Below are 19,531 nucleotides of genomic sequence, written 5' to 3' on the forward strand. Positions count from 1 at the left end.
CCTCACCATGGATGAGAATCTCCCACAGTTGAATGGTCTCAGGAAGCTTTACTCTGGCAGCACACATGGCTCATAGCAGCGCTCAACTCTTTGTCTCCATACAATCATCCTTCCAGATTTCCCAAACAGTCTAAAGGGGGCTTTATCAGAGCAAATAACATTACTCCCATGTTCTATGCAGCCTTCTTCACAGCAATTGAACCTCTCTTTGAAGTTCTTGATGAACTGATAAATGGTTGATTTGGGGTCAATCTTACAAGCAACGTTGTAATTTCATACGCTTCCTTGGAGAGGGTAACCATGGTTATCCGAAGAAAACAATGATTTCAAGCATTATCGCCCTTTGAAAGCAACCAGTCTGTTCTTACAATTCGATCAGCATGACAGAGTGATATCAGCTGCCTTGTCCTAGTTATCACTTTCTCCTGTTCTAACCAGAAGATCATAGAATCCTAGAATGTTAGAGTTGGAAGGGACCTCCGCGGTCATCATGTCTAACCCCCTGCTCAATGCAGGATTCATTAAACCATCTCAGGCACATGTCTGTCCAGCCTCTGAAGATTTCTAGATCACTGATATGGTGTGAGTAGGTCATTTTGTGGAATGGCTGAAAATTCAATGAAAATCAGAGTTTTTGTGATGGTTGATTTTCATGACAAGGAATGACTGCAATTTTTAGCCATTCATCTGATCACTCTTCTTAACAATCTAGAGTTAATGCAAATTGCCACTCTAAAAACTGAAACTTTGTGATAACCAAAACTTGTGTTAGCCTCAATCTTTTGGTCATGATGATAGGATATGATATATGTATATTTATTTATATATAGTTCTGGTAAAATCAAGATATTAAATTTGGTAGTACATGGGACCATGACTGGTCACTCATGGTCAGTTTCTGCAGAGGAAATGGTGGCCATTTACATCATTGTCTGCCAGAGGGATATCTATGACATTCCAGTACCGTAATATGACATGCGTAAAGATGTCCCCACCACAATATCTGGAGAACTATAGATTGATGCTCACCGCTACCACCCATTATAGATTCTTCTTCTCCTTAGCTGTAATAACATAACATGGTAACATAGTTTTGAAGGCTGAAGGAAGACCTTATGTCCATCTAGTTCAGCCTATTTTTAGTGCAGCTGTTCTGCATTGTTGATCCTGGGGAAGGCAAAAAACCCACAGAGTAGAAGCCAATTTTCTCCATAGGGAAAAAAATTCCTTCCCCTAAGCTGGGTCAACCATCTACCTATAATATTCTGTTATTCGTAACCTTCTATACTGTTACTCACAAGAAAAGCATCCATTCCTTTCTTAAATTCATTCAGTGAGTTGGCCATCACCACTTCCTCAGGAAGAGAATTCCAGAGCCTCACTGCTCTTACCGTGAAGAACCCTCTTCTATGCTGGTGCAGAAATTGTCTTTCCTCCAAACGAAGAGAATGCCCCCTTGTTCTTGTCACAGTCCTTGGTACAAACAGTTCATTGGAGAGATCTCTGTATTGCCCTCTGATATACTTGTACATATATATTAGGTCTCCCCTAAGTCTTCTCTTTTCTAGAGTAAATAGACCTAATTTTGATAACCTTTCTGGGTATTGTAGTGAACCAACTCCATTTATCATTTTAGTAGCCCGCCTTTGAACCCTTTCAAGTTCAGTAATGTCTTTCTTGAGCACAGGCGTCCAAAATTGCACACAATACTCCAAGTGTGGTCTGACGAGTGATTTGTACAGAGGGAGAATTATGTTTTCATCTCGTGTCCCCAGACCTCTTCTAATGCATCCCATCACCCTATTGGCTTTGGTGGCAGCTGCCTGACACTGGGCGCTCCAATTTAGCTTCTTATTGACTAAGATGCCTAAGTCTTTTTCCATGTCTGATTTCCCCAGCAGTTTCCCATTTAGTAAGTAATTGTAGCATCTGTTTCTCCTTCCCATGTCCATAACCTTACACTTATCTGTGTTAAACCTCATTTGCCATTTTTCAGCCCAATTCTCCAATTTACTCAAATCTGTCTGTAGTTGTAAACTGTCCTCCTTTGTGTTAACTACCTTACATAGTTTTGTATCATCTGCAAATACTGATATTTTACTGTGTAAGCCATCCACTAGATCATTAATAAATATATTAAATAGTAGGGGGCCCAATACAGAACCCTGTGGTCCCCCACTAGTAACCCTGGCCCAATCTGAGTATGCCCCATTAATAACCACTCTTTGTTTTCTATCACTAAGCCAGCTACCTACCCATCTACACACATTTTCCCCTAGCCCCAGCTTTCTCATCTTACTTACCAATCTTTTATGTGGGACAGTGTCAAATGCTTTAGAGAAGTCGAGATAAATGACATCCAATGATTCTCCTTGGTCCATTTGAGAGCTTACATCCTCATAGAAGCTGATCAGGTTAGTGTGACAGGAGCGATCCTTCATAAATCCATGTTGATATGGAGTTAAACAATGTCCTTTTTCATTAGTCTTATTTATCACAATGTTTTTGTTTTTTTTTGCATTTTACTTTAATGTTTTTTTATTTTTTTTTATTTTCAGGCAACTACACACTAAGAGTTGATTGTACCCCATTGTTGTACCAACTGGTATATGATGTGACCAAACAGGTGAGTTTTTAACATAGCAAGAGAAGCAGTTACGCTCCAAGCGCTGGAGTCCCACCATTCCCAATAATGGGGCTCCACTGTCGGAATGGAATGATTGTCCATGTGTGTACCTCGTCTTCACTCGTTGTCGTCTGACGGCTGAAGATAGGCAAGTCCAGTGCTCGATTTGTTTTTTGTTTTTTTTTGCGGTCCCATAGACAATGAGTGGAGCAAAACCACCACTCCATTCCAACGGGAATTTCACAATTCTTGGAATCCGTTGGGGTCTCGTGGTCAGACGCCGACTGATCTGCAATTTATCGACTACAATCATTTTGGATTAGTGGTGACTAGTGATGAGTGAGCATGCTCTGAAGAAGGCGTTATCCAGGCATGCTCGGGTGCTAACCGAGTGTCTTCGGCATGCTCAAATAATATGTCGAGTCCCCGCGGCTGCTGACAGCCACAACCCATGCAGGGATTGTCGGTTTCTTAGGCAATCCTTGCATGCGTTGTAGCTGTCGAACAGCCACGAAACATGGAGCCGCGGGGACTCAACCTTATTATTCGAGCATTCGGTTAGCCGCTGATCTGATGGAGTGACTGGTGTTGGACTCCATGCAATGTAATATTGATTATTTCTCCTAATCATATGACTGGATACTCGCTTTAATAGGAACTGGATGGACCAGGTTTGAAGGCATTTTGAGAAGTGGATCCAGCACAACATTATGGTTTCTGTTATAAACCGAAGCCATGATGCAAGTGTGAACAGAGACTTATGCACTCCTAAGAATTGAGATTGCAACACCAAAAAAGAAAAGTCTTGGAATTATGGAAATCACATGCTTGATACACATGGTAAAGGGGTTGTCCAGAGCAAAGTCTGTCCTTGGACAATCATTAGAAACCTAGATGGAAGTGCTGGGATTGCTGCGTGTTTCCATCATTTACAGATCGGTAACCTGTCTATCCATCCTATGATTTTCAGAATTCCACCACTTTTCCTTCTTTGTGTTGCAATTTCAATGTTGAGGAGCGTGTAAAGACACCATGAGCGAAATATGAAAACACCGCTTGGCCTTAGTGTAAAGTAGCAAAGAGCCCAGGTATGGAAGATGCAGGTTCTGCCAATTAGAACCTTCATGTGATGAGATGAGAACCGAGGAAAAGTGTGTAAAATGCAGCGTCACTTCAAGTTTTGCAAATTTTCATGCAGTTATCACCACATCCACTAGGTGACACCAGTATTCCATCGTCTGTATTATAAGCATTTCACGTTCAGAGATAATTTATAGTTTAGTTTATCAACCTCATTTTTTTGTACCCTTTTCTGTGTTTTACTTGCCAAATATTGGAACAGATCCCGGCAGAAAGCATGAGAAAAATAGATTTTAGATTTAAGGTCCCTTACTGCAGTATATGGTGATTGCAGTAACTGGAAACTTCACCCGATTCTTGATTGTCAAGATGAAAATCGGCCCGTGTTGGGATAGTATAGTAATCATTGCAAACGTGAGCGGTTATTGCTTTATTTTAAGGGGTCGTGTCTGCAGGTAACTCGCTGTCCTTGTTTCCTAATAAAGATGTGAACGAGAAATAGATCCCGCAAATTCAGGACCCTTTAAAAGCCAAAAAACGAGAGACTCAGGCCGTCCACATAGTTAGGCTGGTTTCACATTAGCGTATGTGCGCAGGTTATGATCCGCATAGATCCGCATGCATCACGAGTACATATATTTAACATTGTGTACGCAGAGACATGCGTTTGCATCAGTTGGCCTACGGATGCGTATGCCTGCGTCGTTTCGCGGTGTGCCGCGGTGTCCAGCGAACGCAACATGTTGCATTTTTTTGAGCCGTCAATTACGCGCAGTCATGCGCATGCGGATGAGTGCGTCAAAACAACACTTTACTGTCTATGGGAACGCATTGGTAAGCAAGGACATGCGTTCGATACGTATGCATACTTCAGAATGAGTAGGTCCAGGAAGTGATTTCACCACCTGCTAATTGCCGGCTGTATAAAATGAAGTGTGGACACTGCAAGGCCATTACTCTCCAGACTTTATTTAAACGTGTGAATTGTTGAGTGAACTATTAACGGGTGTTACAGTCAAGGGGTTGGCACCTCAAATATCAGGTGTTTCCCATGCTGTCATCTGCATGACAGCGCAAGAAACATCAACGGTTCTGATCAGTGGTAAGATTATTACCACTGGTCAGAGAGCTGCGGTTCTCATGCTGATAACAGCGACAGCAGGCGCTGCTGATGGGAGTATTAATCCACCCACCTCCCTCAGTGTTTTAACAAGCACCACACCATGATTGATGCAACTTAACAAATTTATTTCAACCGATATCATATTAAGACATCATGAAACAACACAAACCTGGAGGGAACCATGCTGTCAGGATAGACTCCTGGAAACATAACTACAAGTAGGTCTAATACCTATTTTCCAGGACGTCCCTCCTGACAGCACCATGGAGAATACCAAAGTACCTCCTCAGGGTGAGACCACTGCCTGGAGAGCCTTTCTCCCAAAGGCAGTTTCTGACTAGATAGTACATCTAATTTATAATGTTTGCAAAACGTATCTAATCTGGCCCAGGTTGTGGCCCTACAAATTTCCTCAACTGATGCCCCCACCCTCTCAGCCCAGGAGGTGGAGACTGCTCTCGTCATGTGGGCTATTAGTCCTTCAGGGGAATAATCCCTTCTGAAAGGTAAGCTAGGGAAATTGCCAAAGTGGTCCCTCTTGCAATAGTGGTGTTTGAGGGCTTTTTTCCCCTTATTTATTCCCCAAAATAAAATAAACAAATTAGGATCCTGCCTCTAGATATTCGATGACTGCCTGTCTAACGTACAACGCGTGAAAGACCTGCAGTCTTTGATTTGACGGATTCTCACAAAAGTAAGGTAAGATAATTGACTGGTTTACATTTTGCATGGACACTACCTTTGGTAGAAAAGCAGGATCTAATTTAAGGACTATGCGATCATCCCATATCTCAAGATACAGATTCCGAGTGGACAGGGTCTGAATCTCTCCTACCCTCTTTGCGGTAAAAACGCCATTTTGATGGTCTGATATGAGATGGACGTATTTATGAGATGGACGTATTCAACCCAGGTACATAAAAATCTTTACAAAGGGTTTTAAGTACCAGATTCAGATCCCAAGGGGGCACCGACCGCCTTATAGTAAATCGCAACCTTTGTATTGCCCTGACGAACCTAGCTACCCACAGGTGCGCAGCCAACGGATGATCAAAGAATATACTTAATGCTGATATCTTGACTTTAAGGGTGCTTGGTTTGAGACCCTTATTAAAACCCGCCTGGAGGAAATCTAAGATCCATGAAATATCGGGCCTGCCGGGAACAACATCGGACCTGCCACCTTCCAAACAGAACCTTTTCCAGATTTTATTGTATATTGCCGAGGTGACTGGCTTCCTGCTAGCCTGAGGCTAGTTTCACATTCGCGTTAAAACAACGCTGCGCACTGCGTCGTTAAGCCCCGCCCCGATCCGGCTCCCTGCCCGCCCCATCCGGGATCACCGCCTACTTTCGCATTTGCACGCATGCGATCGGCGCACCCTATCTTTAGCATAGGGTGCGCAGATCATGCGCTGCCAGTGTGAAAGTAGCGTGCTGCGCACTTTTGACGGTGTGCCGTGCGCGCCGAAATGCAGCATGTTGCATTTCGGCGCGCACTGCGCACCGTCAAAAGTGCGCAGCACGCTACTTTCACACTGGCAGCGCATGATCTGCGCACCCTATGCTAAAGATAGGGTGCGCCGATCGCATGCGTGCAAATGCGAAAGTAGGCGGTGATCCCGGATGGGGCGGGCAGGGAGCCGGATTGGGGCGGGGCTTGACGCAGTGCGAAGCGTTGTTTTAACGCGAATGTGAAACCAGCCTTAATCGTGGTAGTAGCCTGGTCCAATAACCCATTTTAGGATGTTCCGCCCAGGATTCAGGGTGAGAAATAAAGCCTTTCCATTTTCTGATGGAGGACTGGACCCTGGTGAATTAGGTCTTTCCTCTGGGAAAGCATGACCAGATCTTCTAAAGCCATAGTTCTTAGCAGGGGAACCAACTTCTCTTTGGCCAATATGGAACAATCAGAAGTACCTTTGCCTGATCCTCCTGGATCTTCCCGAGTGCCATCGGGGGAAAAGCATAAGACCAGAGACTTGTCCCACCTCTGACTCAATGCGTTGACCTGTTCTGGATTTTCAGTGGGATTCAGGGAGTAGAATCTAGTGACCTTTTGAGTTCTTTCTGGTTGCGAATAGGTCTATTTGAGGCGTACCCCAGAGATGGCACAAGTGCTGGAACACCTCCTTGTTTAGCTCCCATTCCGTCGCCCAGACCTATTGTCTGCTCAGGTAATCCGCCACTACGATTCTGTACGCCAGATCCTGGAGAGCATGGTGTCTGGGACCCCCCTGGTGTCGCAAGAAATACACCTTTGTTACATTGTCCGAAAAGATTTTGACATGTTGTCCCTGTAGTCACGACTAATTTCGCCGTAGAGCTCCTTGTAGTTTGACGAATTGGACTGGATCTCTGCTGGCCATCCGTGCTGCAGAATCCTTCCCTCCTTGCTGGCGTCCGTAGTGATGACTATGCAAGGTGAGGAGATCCAAGGAATGCCTAATTGCAGATTTTCTGGCCGAGTCCACCAAAGTAGCGATTTTCTCACCGCAGGGGATAAGGACATTCCTTTGTCAAGTGATGTCTGGCTCCGGTCCAAGACGTACATAATTTCTCTCTGCAAAGTTCTCGAGTGGAATTGGGCCCACCAGACACAGTGGATGCAAGCTATCAGGAAGCCTAGAATATTCATCGCCGACCTAATTGAAACCCGACTTATCAGGAACTCTCGGATTCTGTTTCTCACGGTTTCCTGTTTTCCTTCTGGCAGGAAGGATGCTCTCTACATCTGGAATCCAACAGCACTTCCAGGAAAATCTTCCTATTTCCCGGCACCAAGTCCGACTTCCGCCGATTGAGGATCCATCCTGGGTGCCCCAATATGGATATGGTTTTCTTCCTGTGGAACCGTATCTTTTCCACCGAACTCGCCACCAGGAGGAAATAGTCCAGATATGGCACTATAATTATCCCCTTGTTCCTTAAGTAGGCTATGATCTCTGACACCAATTTGGTAAAGACCCGAGGAGCTGAGTCTAGGCCGAATGGAAGGCACTGATATTGAAAGTGGCAGGTTCGATTCTGGATTTTTACTGCGAATCTCAAAAACTTTTGGGTCGCCGAGTGTATCGGGACCTGGTAATATGTACTTTTTAGATCCAGCGTGCACTTAAATGCATCCCTGTCTATAAGGGGAACCGTAGATCTTATTGACTCCATCCTGAATCTTTTGTATTTTACCCAGAAGTTTAAGGGCTTTAGATTTATTATAATGCAGGATTCGCCCAATGTCTTTATGACAGTGAATAATGCTGAATAGCGTCCTTTGCCCTCTTCCGACCAGGGGATCGGAATGAAAACAGCTGTCTCGACAAGCTCTGTTATGTCTGCTACCATAAGCGAATTTGCCGACAAGGTATGGGGAGCAATAAAACTTTCGGGGAGAGGCGCTGTGACCTCTATTACGTAACCATCCGCAATGGTTCTCAAAACCCACTGGTCCTGGGTAATATGATGCCACCTTCCCGCGAACTGCCTGAGTCACCCCCCGACCAGGATGGCGTCATTGCCTCCTTGATATTGAACCTTACCCAAATAGGGATCCCTTTTCCCTCCTTTGTGGTAGGATCCTCTACTGAACTTCCCCTGGCCCCTATAATCGGACGGTCTCCGAGACGGCCCAGGTTTTTAGAAGGACTCAGTCCTATCTTCGGGTAAACCTTTCTTTTTATCCGACACTTTCTCTAAGATATCATTCGAGGTTGGCCCAAACACCCTTAACCCTGAGAAGGGAATAGAGCATAATTTTATTTTTAAAGACGTTAACCTCAGACCAGGTCTTCATCCAGATGGCTCTATGGGCTGCGTTAAACAACGATTACTAACCGGGAACCTTACTGATTTGGCGATGTATCCGCCAAAAAGGCTGTGGCCGTCTTCATCAGTGGGAGGGAGGGAGGCTATGATATCTTCCCTAGGAGTCTTACTATTCAAATGCTCCTCCAGTTGCCCCATCCATAGAAACAGACCTGGCAACTGAAGTGGCAGTTAAATTGGTCTTGAATCTTGATCAATGCTGCGGATGTTTCCCAAGCCCGCTTCAGGAGATTATCAGCCTTTCTGTCCATAGGGTCTTTCAGCCTCAATGAGTCTTCAGAGGGTATAGACGTCTTCCTAGCTACTTTAGCCACCGGTATTTCTATCTTGAGAACCTCCTTCCTGATCTTAATGTCCTCAGAATCAAAGGGTAAATGATTTTTAAAGTCTTGTGGTACCACCAAGCGTTTCTCCGCATCCTCCCATTCCTCCAGGACTATAGCCCAGATATGGTCATTCACCAGAAAAACCCATTGCTTCTGTGCTCTGAGACCCCCAAACATGTCATCCTGTATGGACTGCGGTTTTGGGACCTCCTCCACCTGCATCGGATTTCTGACTGCCTGGACTAGGTCGTCTGTATCCTAAGAGGCAAATAAATATCTTCTGCCCCGTTCTGGATTTTTCATCACTAATTCACCCTCTTCTTCCTGGTCTGAACCAGGAAACAGGGCCTCCTCGTCCGAGCTTAGCTCCATCTCCCATCGAGGTCTCTTAGCTCTTGGACCTGGATTGGAAGGTTATGGCAGGGTGAGGCTTGATAGAGAGGCCTGGACCTCTTCACAAATTAGGGACCTCATTTCAGACAGCAGGGACTGCTGTTCTTCCCTCGCAACTTTGGTGGTGCAGACCTCGCAGAGCATTCTGCCATATGTCTCCTGCAATTTTATATTGCATATAGAACATCGCCTGAACTTTGCAGAGGCCTTGCCAGGGCTCTTAGGCGTAGGGAGGGACATAGCTGTGGTTCCCTTATCCTATTTAGTATAGAGAGAAGGGATAATCAGGCTGCTGCAAAAGAAGGTGGAACTGCGTAAAACACACTTACCATGCAGTCCTGGTCTCCTCTGCCCGCTTCCTCCATAGTGACCCCGTGCATGCCGAGTGCCTCCCAAGACCCAGGTAATGGTTTATTACCTGTCTCTGCATCACTTCCGCATTCCACCCTGGAACGCAAGCCGACCCTGTAACCCGGCACCTTTCTGACGTCACTGGAAATGCGGCGGACCTGCACACCGCGCATCTTCCGGAAGATGGAGCACCCTGCCGGGCAGCGCCGGAGCCGAGAGCCCCCCATCGGGAGGAAGCGGCTCAATCCAGGACCTCTGCTCGACCATCTCTGTGGCTGAGGGAATCCTCCTCTGGAGAGTGTCTGCCTCTGGCCTCTTGACAGGGGGAAGGATTGGCTGTGCCGCATGATCCCCCTGAGCCCATCCGGTAAGCTTCTGCTTGCTCTCTCCTGCATCCCTCCATGCAGGGACAGGAAAAACACTGAGGGAGGTGGGTGGGGATGGGCCTTTTAACCTCTCATGTTTCCTGTCCCTGTAAGGAGGAGGAGAAAGACGACCTCCATGGTGCTGTCAGTAGGGATGTCCTGGAAAATAAGTGTTAGAGGTCTCAGAAAATGGCGTCCCAAACTACAATTTTTTTTTTTACAAAATTTGGATTTTTTTTGTTTTGCTATCATTATAAAAGTTCTGTTTCTTTGTTTCTTTTTATAAGTGAAATATGTGGAAAAGGGTTAAGTCTCTTGGATAATCTTATGATTTGCCTGGTTAAAATCAAGGGAAGCATCAGAGGTCCCTGATGGACACTGTTTGGGTTCTTTATTCCTTTCTCATGATGTTATGTGAGCCGTGCCCAAGATGGCAGCGTCTGAAAAGCATTCCTTTTTATCTACCTTTCCACTCTTCCAGGCGGCCACGGTTAGCCAGTCAAATAGATCAGATTTATTTGGGAGAAATCACAAAAAAAGAAACCGTGTCGGTTCTATGCACACAGACTTTATGATTTAATATAATCTCTTATCTTCTAGTAGTTTTATTTTCATCTTCAGCTAAAAAATAAGTAACTAAATGTGATATTATAGAAAAATACAAATATTCAGTTTTCTCTTTAATCCAAATTGAAACTGAATTTACATGAATGTATCCATAGGAAATACATCCCCCTCAATTTAAAATCATTATTTAAAGGTTAAGCGTACTTTCAGGTAACTTTTCAGAATGTATGTGTGTACAGGAGGAATAAAACTATTCTGACCAGCATATGACTGCATTTAAACCAGTTTTCCTCTCTACAGACTCTCTCTAATTTTCAGTTGTCTCTGAGTTAGTGGGTGGAAATGTCTGCTATCAAAGCACACAGATATAGATTCCTTTTCTTCATTCCTTAGTCAGCACACAGCAGCAGCACTAAGTAAATTATGCAGCAGTAATGATCAGTGTAGATGTGAATCCATCTCTAGGGTGAGATACAAGACTTACTAGAAAGCTCAGCACGGTCTTTCTGTGTCTCCCTTTGCTTGTTTTCTCACTCTGCACCTCACTCTAACTCCTCTCTCCAGAGAATATTATAAGATGTGCAACTTAACACTTTACTGTGCTGGAAATTTGTCTTGCCTTGAGCAAGATCGAGTTGAGCTGGGGGAGTTTTTCAGAGTGGATGGTGAGCTCAAGAAGCAGAGGGAAGGGGAATTCAAGGCTTGAAAGAGTGGAGAAAGCAACAGAATTCTCTTATAAAACAATTGCAAAGTTTCTCATATTCCCCTATGCTATTGATGTATGCACGATTTGATGAAAGTACGGTTCCATTTTTAAGTATGTAACCAGTAGATCTGTAAACTGATTTATTTGATCAAAATATTCATTATAAAATAGTGCCTCATGTGGAAAAGTTGGGAACAAATAATACAGCAATAATTTTTTTTTTATTATATTTTATTATACATTTTAGCAACTACGAGCTGGAAATCAGATTTCAGATCACTGGTGAATTTATTGGTCATTGCTACATTTTCTCTTTGCAGATCACTAGTCCAGATGAAGGCTATGTGGGCAGCTCCCTATATGACAGCTGGCTACAGAAAGATCCATCTCCGCAAAAGAAAGATCTACCAAGGTATTATAATTAATGAAGCTGTGTATACCACAAGTGAAATAAGTATTGAACACGTGAAAAATTTTCTAAGTAAATATATTTCTAAATGTGTTATTAACATGAAATTCTCACCAGATGTATGTAACAACCCATCCAATCCATACAGGCAAATAAATCAAACCACAGATGTCCATAAATTAAGTTATGTGTAATAATGAGAAATTACACAGGGGGAAAAATACTGTATTGAACACATTAAGAATGGTGCAAAAAGCTATGAAAAGTCATGATGGCAGCTGAAATCGATCCGGCAGGCAGGATTTGGATTCTTGGACCATGGCGTGAATTACCTCTACGATGGACTTCTCGCAAGAGATGGGATACACCTCACAAAACCTGGGAAACACACATTCACAAGAAGACTTGCCACACTCATCAGGAGGGCTTTACACTAGAAGAAGAGGGGATGGGAGGAAAAACAGCAGACAAGAACATGCAGCAGAAGGGCAAACTAATCAAGGATACTAGATGTGCTACAGAGGACCCCAGTAAGGGTACTCAGAAGGAAGCTAAGAAAAAGGAAGCAAAACTTCTTTCCTGCATGCTGACCAACGCAAGGAGCCTGACCAATAAGATTGAAGATCTGGAGTTGTTAATGTATGAGGAAAAATACGACATAGTAGGAATAACTGAGACATGGTTAGACGACCGCTATGACTGGGCGGCTAACTTGCAAGGATATGATTTGTTTAGGAGGGATCGTAAAAAAAGGAAAGGGGGTGGAGTCTGTCTATATATAAAGTCCACTTTAAAGCCCACACTAAGAGCAGATATACAAGAGGGAAATGAAGAGGTGGAGTCTCTATGGGTGGAGATACAAGGAGGGAAAAGTAATAAAATCCTCATAGGGGTTTGTAATAAGCGACCAAATATAACAGAAATCACTGAAAATGTATTATTGAAACAAATAGACAAAGCAGCAAATCCCAATGAGGTGATTATTATGGGGACTTCAACTACCCCGACATAGACTGGGAAACTGAAACCTGCGGATCTCAGAAAGGAAACCAATTTCTGTCAATGACCAAGGATAATTATCTGTCACCACTTGTGCAGGGCCCAACTAGAGGGACAGCCCTTCTGGACTTAATGTTAAGCAACAGGCCAGATAGAATAACAGAAGCACGAGTCGATGGCACCGAGGGAACAGTGACCACAAAATAATACAATTCCACTTGTCCTTCAGTAAGGTGCCCTGGAAGGGGGTTACAAAAACGCTGAATTTCAGGAAAGCAAAGTTTGATCAGCTTAGAGAGGATCTTCGCCGAATTGATTGGGACAATGTCCTCAAAAATAGGAGCACAGAAAATAAATGGGAAATATTTAAATCAGTTTTACACACCCACTGCGAGCTAGCCATACCATACAGAAATAAAAGGGCTAGGAACAGGAGAACACCAATGTGGCTAAATAAGGATGTAAAAAGGGCAATAAATAACAAGAACAAGGCATTTAGGAAGCTAAAACAAGCAGGCAATGAAGAAGCATTAAAAAGTTATAGAGGGAAAAAAAAGGTGTAAAAAACAAATACCGTATTTTTCGGACTATAAGACGCACCGGACCATAAGACGCACCCCAATTTTCAGTAGGAAAATAGGGGGAAAAAAAATGTGTCAAATGGGGGTCCGTCTTACAGTCCGAATTCAGCTTACCTGGGAAGGGATCCGGCACAGGTGGAGAAGTAGTCACAGGGGTCATTCAGTGGTCCAGGCTCGTGCAGTGGCGGCTCTGCGCTGGGGCAGCTGTGCTGGGGCTGGGGCAGCTGTGCTGGGGCTGGGGCAGCTGTGCTGGGGCTGGGGCAGCAGTGCTGGGGCAGCTGTGCTGAGGCTGGGGCAGGTGGGCTCTGCGGTGGTGGCAGCGGGCGGCGCTCTGCGGTGCGGTGGTGGCAGCGGGCTGTGCTCCGGTGCAGGGGCGGCGGCTCCGCCGGCATTTCTTCGCAGCCCGGAGGCCCCCGCACTTCCCTTGCAGGCCGACGCCATGTTGCGGTGGCCTCCGGGTGCATGGACGCCGGAAAGATGGCCGCCGGTCCGGGGACGGCGCATGCACGGGATTCAAATCTCGGCAACGAGATCTCGTCCCCCGAGATCTCGGGACGAGATCTGAAGCTGCGCATGCGCCGTCCCCGGACCGGCGGCCATCTTCCCGGCGTCCATGCTCCCGGAGGCCACAGCAACATGGGGCCGGCCAGCAAGGGAAGTGCAGGGGCCTCCGGGCTGCGAAGAAATGCCGGCGGACCCGCTGCCACCACCGCACCGCAGAGCGCCGCCCGCTGCCACCACCGCACCGCAGAGCCCCGCCCGCTGCCACCAGCCACCAGCCAGAAGGTTAGTACCGTGTATTGCGACCATAAGACGCACCCCCACTTTCCCCAAAAATTTTGGGGAAAAAAGTGCGTCTTATGGTCGGAAAAATACGGTACATTTAGCAAAAGTGGAAACAGAGACTCATTGCTAAGGAAAGTAAAACAAACCCCAAACTATTCTTTAATTATATAAAGAGTAAAATGATTAAAATTAATGGTGTCGGCCCTTTAAAGAACAATGAGGGTGAAATCATAGAGAGCGATGTGGGAAAAGCAAATGTTTTAAATACTTTTTTCTCAACAGTGTTCACACAGGAAAAGGATTTGCCAGGGGAAATGCAGAGTGATAATGTAAACTCCCCATTAAGTATTACCTGCCTAACCCAGGAAGAAGTGCAGAACGCCTTAGTAAGATTAAAATTGACAAATCACCAGGCCCTGATGGCATTCACCCTCGGGTATTAAGGGAGTTAAGTAATGTGATAGACAGGCCTCTATTCCTTATATTTAAAGACTCTATAGAAACAGGGTCTGTTCCTTTTGATTGGCAGCAAGCAAATGTGGTACCAATATTCAAAAAGGGGTGTAAAAGGGAACCTGGAAACTATAGGCCGGTAAGCTTAACATCTGTTGTGGGTAAAACTTTTGAAGGGTTTCTAAGGGATACCATTAAGGAATATCTCAATGTTAATAAATGTTTATCTCCATATCAACATGGATTTATGAAGGATTGCTCCTGTCAAAATAACCTGATCAGCTTCTATGAGGATGTAAGCTCTCAAATGGACCAAGGAGAATCATTGGATGTCATTTATCTCGACTTCTCTAAAGCATTTGACACTGTCCCACATATAAAAGATTTGTAAGTAAGATGAGAAAGCTGGGGCTAGGGGAAAATGTGTGTAGATGGGTAGGTAGCTGGCTTAGTGATAGAAAACAAAGAGTGGTTATTAATGGGGCATACTCAGATTGGGCCAGGGTTACTAGTGGGGGACCACAGGGTTCTGTATTGGGCCCCTACTATTTAATATATTTATTAATGATCTAGTGGATGGCTTACACAGTAAAATATCAGTATTTGCAGATGATACAAAACTATGTAAGGTAGTTAACACAAAGGAGGACAGTTTGCAACTACAGACAGATTTGAGTAAATTGGAGAATTGGGCTGAAAAATGGCAAATGAGGTTTAACACAGATAAGTGTAAGGTTATGCACATGGGAAGGAGAAACAGATGCTACAATTACTTACTAAATGGGAAACTGCTGGGGAAATCAGACATGGAAAAAGACTTAGGCATCTTAGTCAATAAGAAGCTAAGTTGGAGTGTCCAGTATCAGGCCGCTGCCACCAAAGCAAATAGGGTGATGGGATGCATTAGAAGGGGTCTGGGGACACGAGATGAAAACATAATTCTCCCTCTGTACAAATCACTCGTCAGACCACACTTGGAGTATTGTGTGCAATTTTAGACGCCGGTGCTCAAGAAAGACATTACTGAACTTGAAAGGGTTCAAAGGCGGGCTACTAAAATGATAAATGGAGTTGGTTCACTACAATACCCAGAAAGGTTATCAAAATTAGGTCTATTTACTCTAGAAAAGAGAAGACTTAGGGGAGACTTAATATATATGTACAAGTATATTAGAGGGCAATACAGAGATCTCTCCAATGAACTGTTTGTACCAAGGACTGTGACAAGAACAAGGGGGCATTCTCTTCGTTTGGAGGAAAGACTATTTCTGCACCAGCATAGAAGAGGGTTCTTCACGGTAAGAGCAGTGAGGCTCTGGAATTCTCTTCCTGAGGAAGTGGTGATGGCCAACTCACTGAATGAATTTAAGAAAGGAATGGATGCTTTTCTTGTGAGTAACAGTATAGAAGGTTACGAATAACATTATTATAGGTAGATGGTTGACCCAGCTTAGGGGAAGGAATTTTTTTCCCTATGGAGAAAATTGGCTTCTACTCTGTGGGTTTTTTGCCTTCCCCAGGATCAACAATGCAGAACAGCTGCACCAAAAATAGGCTGAACTAGATGGACATAAGGTCTTCCTTCAGGCTTCAAAACTATGTTGCTATCTTACTATGATCAGTAATTAGAAAGCAATCCTGACACTTAGTGAAAAATAGCAGCTGGTTCAAATGATTGCCTATAAAAGATGTCTCATTACTAAGATGCCACCCAAGAAACATCTCCTGATGAGTAAAACCAGTGAGCTGTCTCAAGACTTTCGTAACCTTATTGTTGCAAAACATACTGATGGTATTGGTTATGGAAGAATTTCTAAACGATTGAAAGTTCCAGTGAGCACTCTTGGGACCATAATCAGAAAGGGGAAAACATGATTTCACTGTAAACCAGCAATGACCAGGTGTTCCCCACAAGATTTCAGACAGAGGAGTGAAAAGAATTATCAGAAGAATTGTCCAAGAGCCAAGAACGACCTGTGGAGAGGGACAGAAGGGCCTGGAATCAGCAGTTACCATTGTTTCAAAAGAAAACTATAAGTAATGCACTCAACCTCCATGGCCTGTATGCACGCTCACCACGCAAGACTCCAATGCTGAGCAAAAAACATCCTCAATTGTGTTTACAGTTTGCTCAACAACATTTAGACAAGCCAGTGAAATACTGGAAGAATATAGTCCGGTAAGATGAGACCAAAATTGAACTCTTTGGATGTCATAATACACACCATGTTTGGAGGCCAAAAGGCACTGCATATGACCCCAAAAATACCATACCACCAGTAAAGTTTGGAGGTGGGAACATCATGGTGTGGAGCTGTTTTTCAGCATACAACACTGGCAAACTTCATATAATAGAAGGTTGAATGGACAAATGTACCGAGAAATTGTTAATAAAATTCTGCTGCCATCTACCTTGATAATGAAGATGAAACAAGAGTGGACATTACAGCAAGACAATGATCTCAAACACGCACACAGCTAAGGAAACTCTCAACTGATTTCTGAGAAATAAAATAAAGCTGCTAGAATGGCCAAGCCGATCACCTGACCTGAATCCAATAGAAAATTTATGGAAGGAACTAAAGCTTAGAGTTCATAAAAGGAGCCGATGGGACCTTCAGGATGTGAAGTGTTTGGGACAAAATCACACCTGGGCAATGCCTGCGACTAGTTTCTCCATACAGGAGGCGTTTTGAAGCTTCATCACCAACAAAGGTTTTTGTACCAAGCATTAGATAAATTTCAGTAAGCGTGTTCAATACCTTTTCCCTGTGTCATTTCTCATTATTACACATAATTTATTGACATCTGTGGTTTGATTTATTTTGCCTGTGTGGATTGGAAGGGTCGTTAACGACAACTGGTGAGAATTTCATGTCAATAGCCCCTTTAGAAATATATTTACTTAGTAAACCGGTGACGTGTTCCATACTTATTACACACATGCATTACACATAGAACGATTAATTTCAGTGGCAAATGTGCAATATTCAATTTTCCCTGTGGTGGCGGGGTAGGGAAATTGAACAGCTTTTATTTGTGGCAACATGCAAGCAGGTGATCACTGCGGCTCCCACCAATGGGATTAGCATATACTTTGGGAAATGTCTAAGAAAAGGGGATTTCCAAAAGTGGAGAACCTCTTTAATCCTTTTACTTCTGTGTTACACATCAGGTGCAGGTGTTTGGAGTGGGCTCGGAAACTAAGCATGATCCAAACATGGCCAACGCGAGCTGTGTTATACAGCCAGCATCCGTCTCAAACAGCAGTGACTGAATGAACCTAACTCTGATCGCTGCTGTTAATCCCCTTAAATGCCATGGTTAATCTGAGACAAAGGCATTTAAGGCTGGTCTGCTGCCCATTGCCGTCGCCTTCGCTTTGCGACATGATCTCAGGGAGTTGGTGGAATGCCATAATAGCTGGAGGCCAACTGAAGGTGTCCATGGCTGCCACCTTAATACTCTTAAGCGCCTACAAGTGATCAAAAGTTTGCAGGTTCATATCCCCTATGATGTGATAAGTACAAAAAATATTATAGAAAAGCACAAAACATACTAGTTTCAACTACTGTAATTTTCAACCTTCAAAAAAAAAAAAAATATATAAGGTCACACAGCTACATCGATTGGAAAAAAAAATAAAAATTACAGTGTTAGTCTCAGAAAATGAGAATTTAAAAAAAAAAAAATTCTGATTTTATTTTCACCACTTAAAAATAAATACATTAATAAAACTGGGCATTTTTACTGCACAATGAAAATCGTAAACCATAATCCCCCCAAAAATTACGGAATTGTTTTCTTTTTTTTTTTTTTTTTCAACACACGTAGATTTTTCCCTGTTTCTCAGTTCATTTTATAGTAAATTAAATTGTCATTCCAAATTAATATTTTTTCTTTTAAATTTACCTTCCATTTTTGTCTTGTGACATTAGTTGCCGATACTTGGTGCCAAATTTTTTTCAAACTGGCGAAAGCGGTTCAGTGTCAAAAATGGTGTTTTTTTTCTTCCTGTCTTAAACGTAAAACTTTTTAACATTTCTAGTTCAAAAAGTCACACGCAAAAATGTTGCAACAACTATGCCAAAATACTGGTGTTTTCAAAAATACATCATGTAGGGGGATTGGAATAGAGTTGCAAGAAATTTTACAACTTTTTAAAGAGTTGCAATTCATGAATCATGGGAAAGCCTAAAAAAAAAAAGGAGAGCATATAAAAAATAGACTTAAAAAAAAGCGGAAAATCGATTAATGAAATGGGTGGAAATAAAAAAGGCGCAAAACTACACAAAAAACATGCACAAGGGCAATGAATTAAATAAAAGGTTTGCAGGCAATACTAATAGTTTCCTGCAAAATTGTTTGTGTCTTGGTCCGTTCACTGCTAACGACTGACGTACCGTGCTCATACTGTTCTCTGTTCTGCAGAATTAATAAACTTGGATCCGGCAGTGACTTTGAGGCCTATTTCCAACGTCTAGGAATTGCATCTGGAAGAGCTCGCTATACCAAAAACCGGGTGAGTATACTGCTATTATAAATTTCAAAAAAGTAATGAGCAAAAAAGGAAGCACACTTGCATGTATATGAGTTGGTGACTCTAGGTTAAGCACCTGTTCACATAATGTTTATGCTTGGATGTGACGGTCAGTTTTTGAAATTTGTAGTCATTTACTTTCTGACTGAGCACTCCACCTGTTAGCTGCAGGCGTTTTTAATCAAAGCAGGGCCACTTCCCCTCCACAGAGATATAGACTTCAGTCTAAACAGAAGATTTTTCATAGGTTCCCATTCAGATGGAGACTTCAGTCTTAGTGAGGATTGGCATAGGCAGGGACCTGGAAAACGAGAAATGCCTTAACGTTGGCTTCCAGGTACTCATAACTTGGCCATTTTATGCGCTAAACTTTCTCAATTTTTCATATTTCTAATGCAGTGATG

General features: G+C 43.4%; 1 protein-coding gene across 4 annotated transcripts in view; it reads left to right on the top strand.

Annotated features, from left to right (window-relative positions):
• LOC141084515 (N-acetylated-alpha-linked acidic dipeptidase 2-like) overlaps positions 1-19,531 on the top strand; it is a 98,126-nt gene that overhangs the window by 69,138 nt on the left and 9,457 nt on the right. For all 4 annotated transcript variants that reach the window (XM_073569270.1, XM_073569271.1, XM_073569273.1 and 1 more), the window contains 3 exons: positions 2,559-2,626; positions 11,680-11,771; positions 19,019-19,109. In XM_073569270.1, coding sequence (XP_073425371.1) covers positions 2,559-2,626; positions 11,680-11,771; positions 19,019-19,109 — 251 coding nt within the window. The remainder of the gene's footprint in view (positions 1-2,558; positions 2,627-11,679; positions 11,772-19,018; positions 19,110-19,531) is intronic.

The sequence above is a fragment of the Dendrobates tinctorius genome, unplaced genomic scaffold (genome assembly GCF_039654945.1).
Source record: "Dendrobates tinctorius isolate UK_male_01 unplaced genomic scaffold, ASM3965494v1 ptg000023l, whole genome shotgun sequence".
NCBI lineage: Eukaryota > Metazoa > Chordata > Amphibia > Anura > Dendrobatidae > Dendrobates > Dendrobates tinctorius.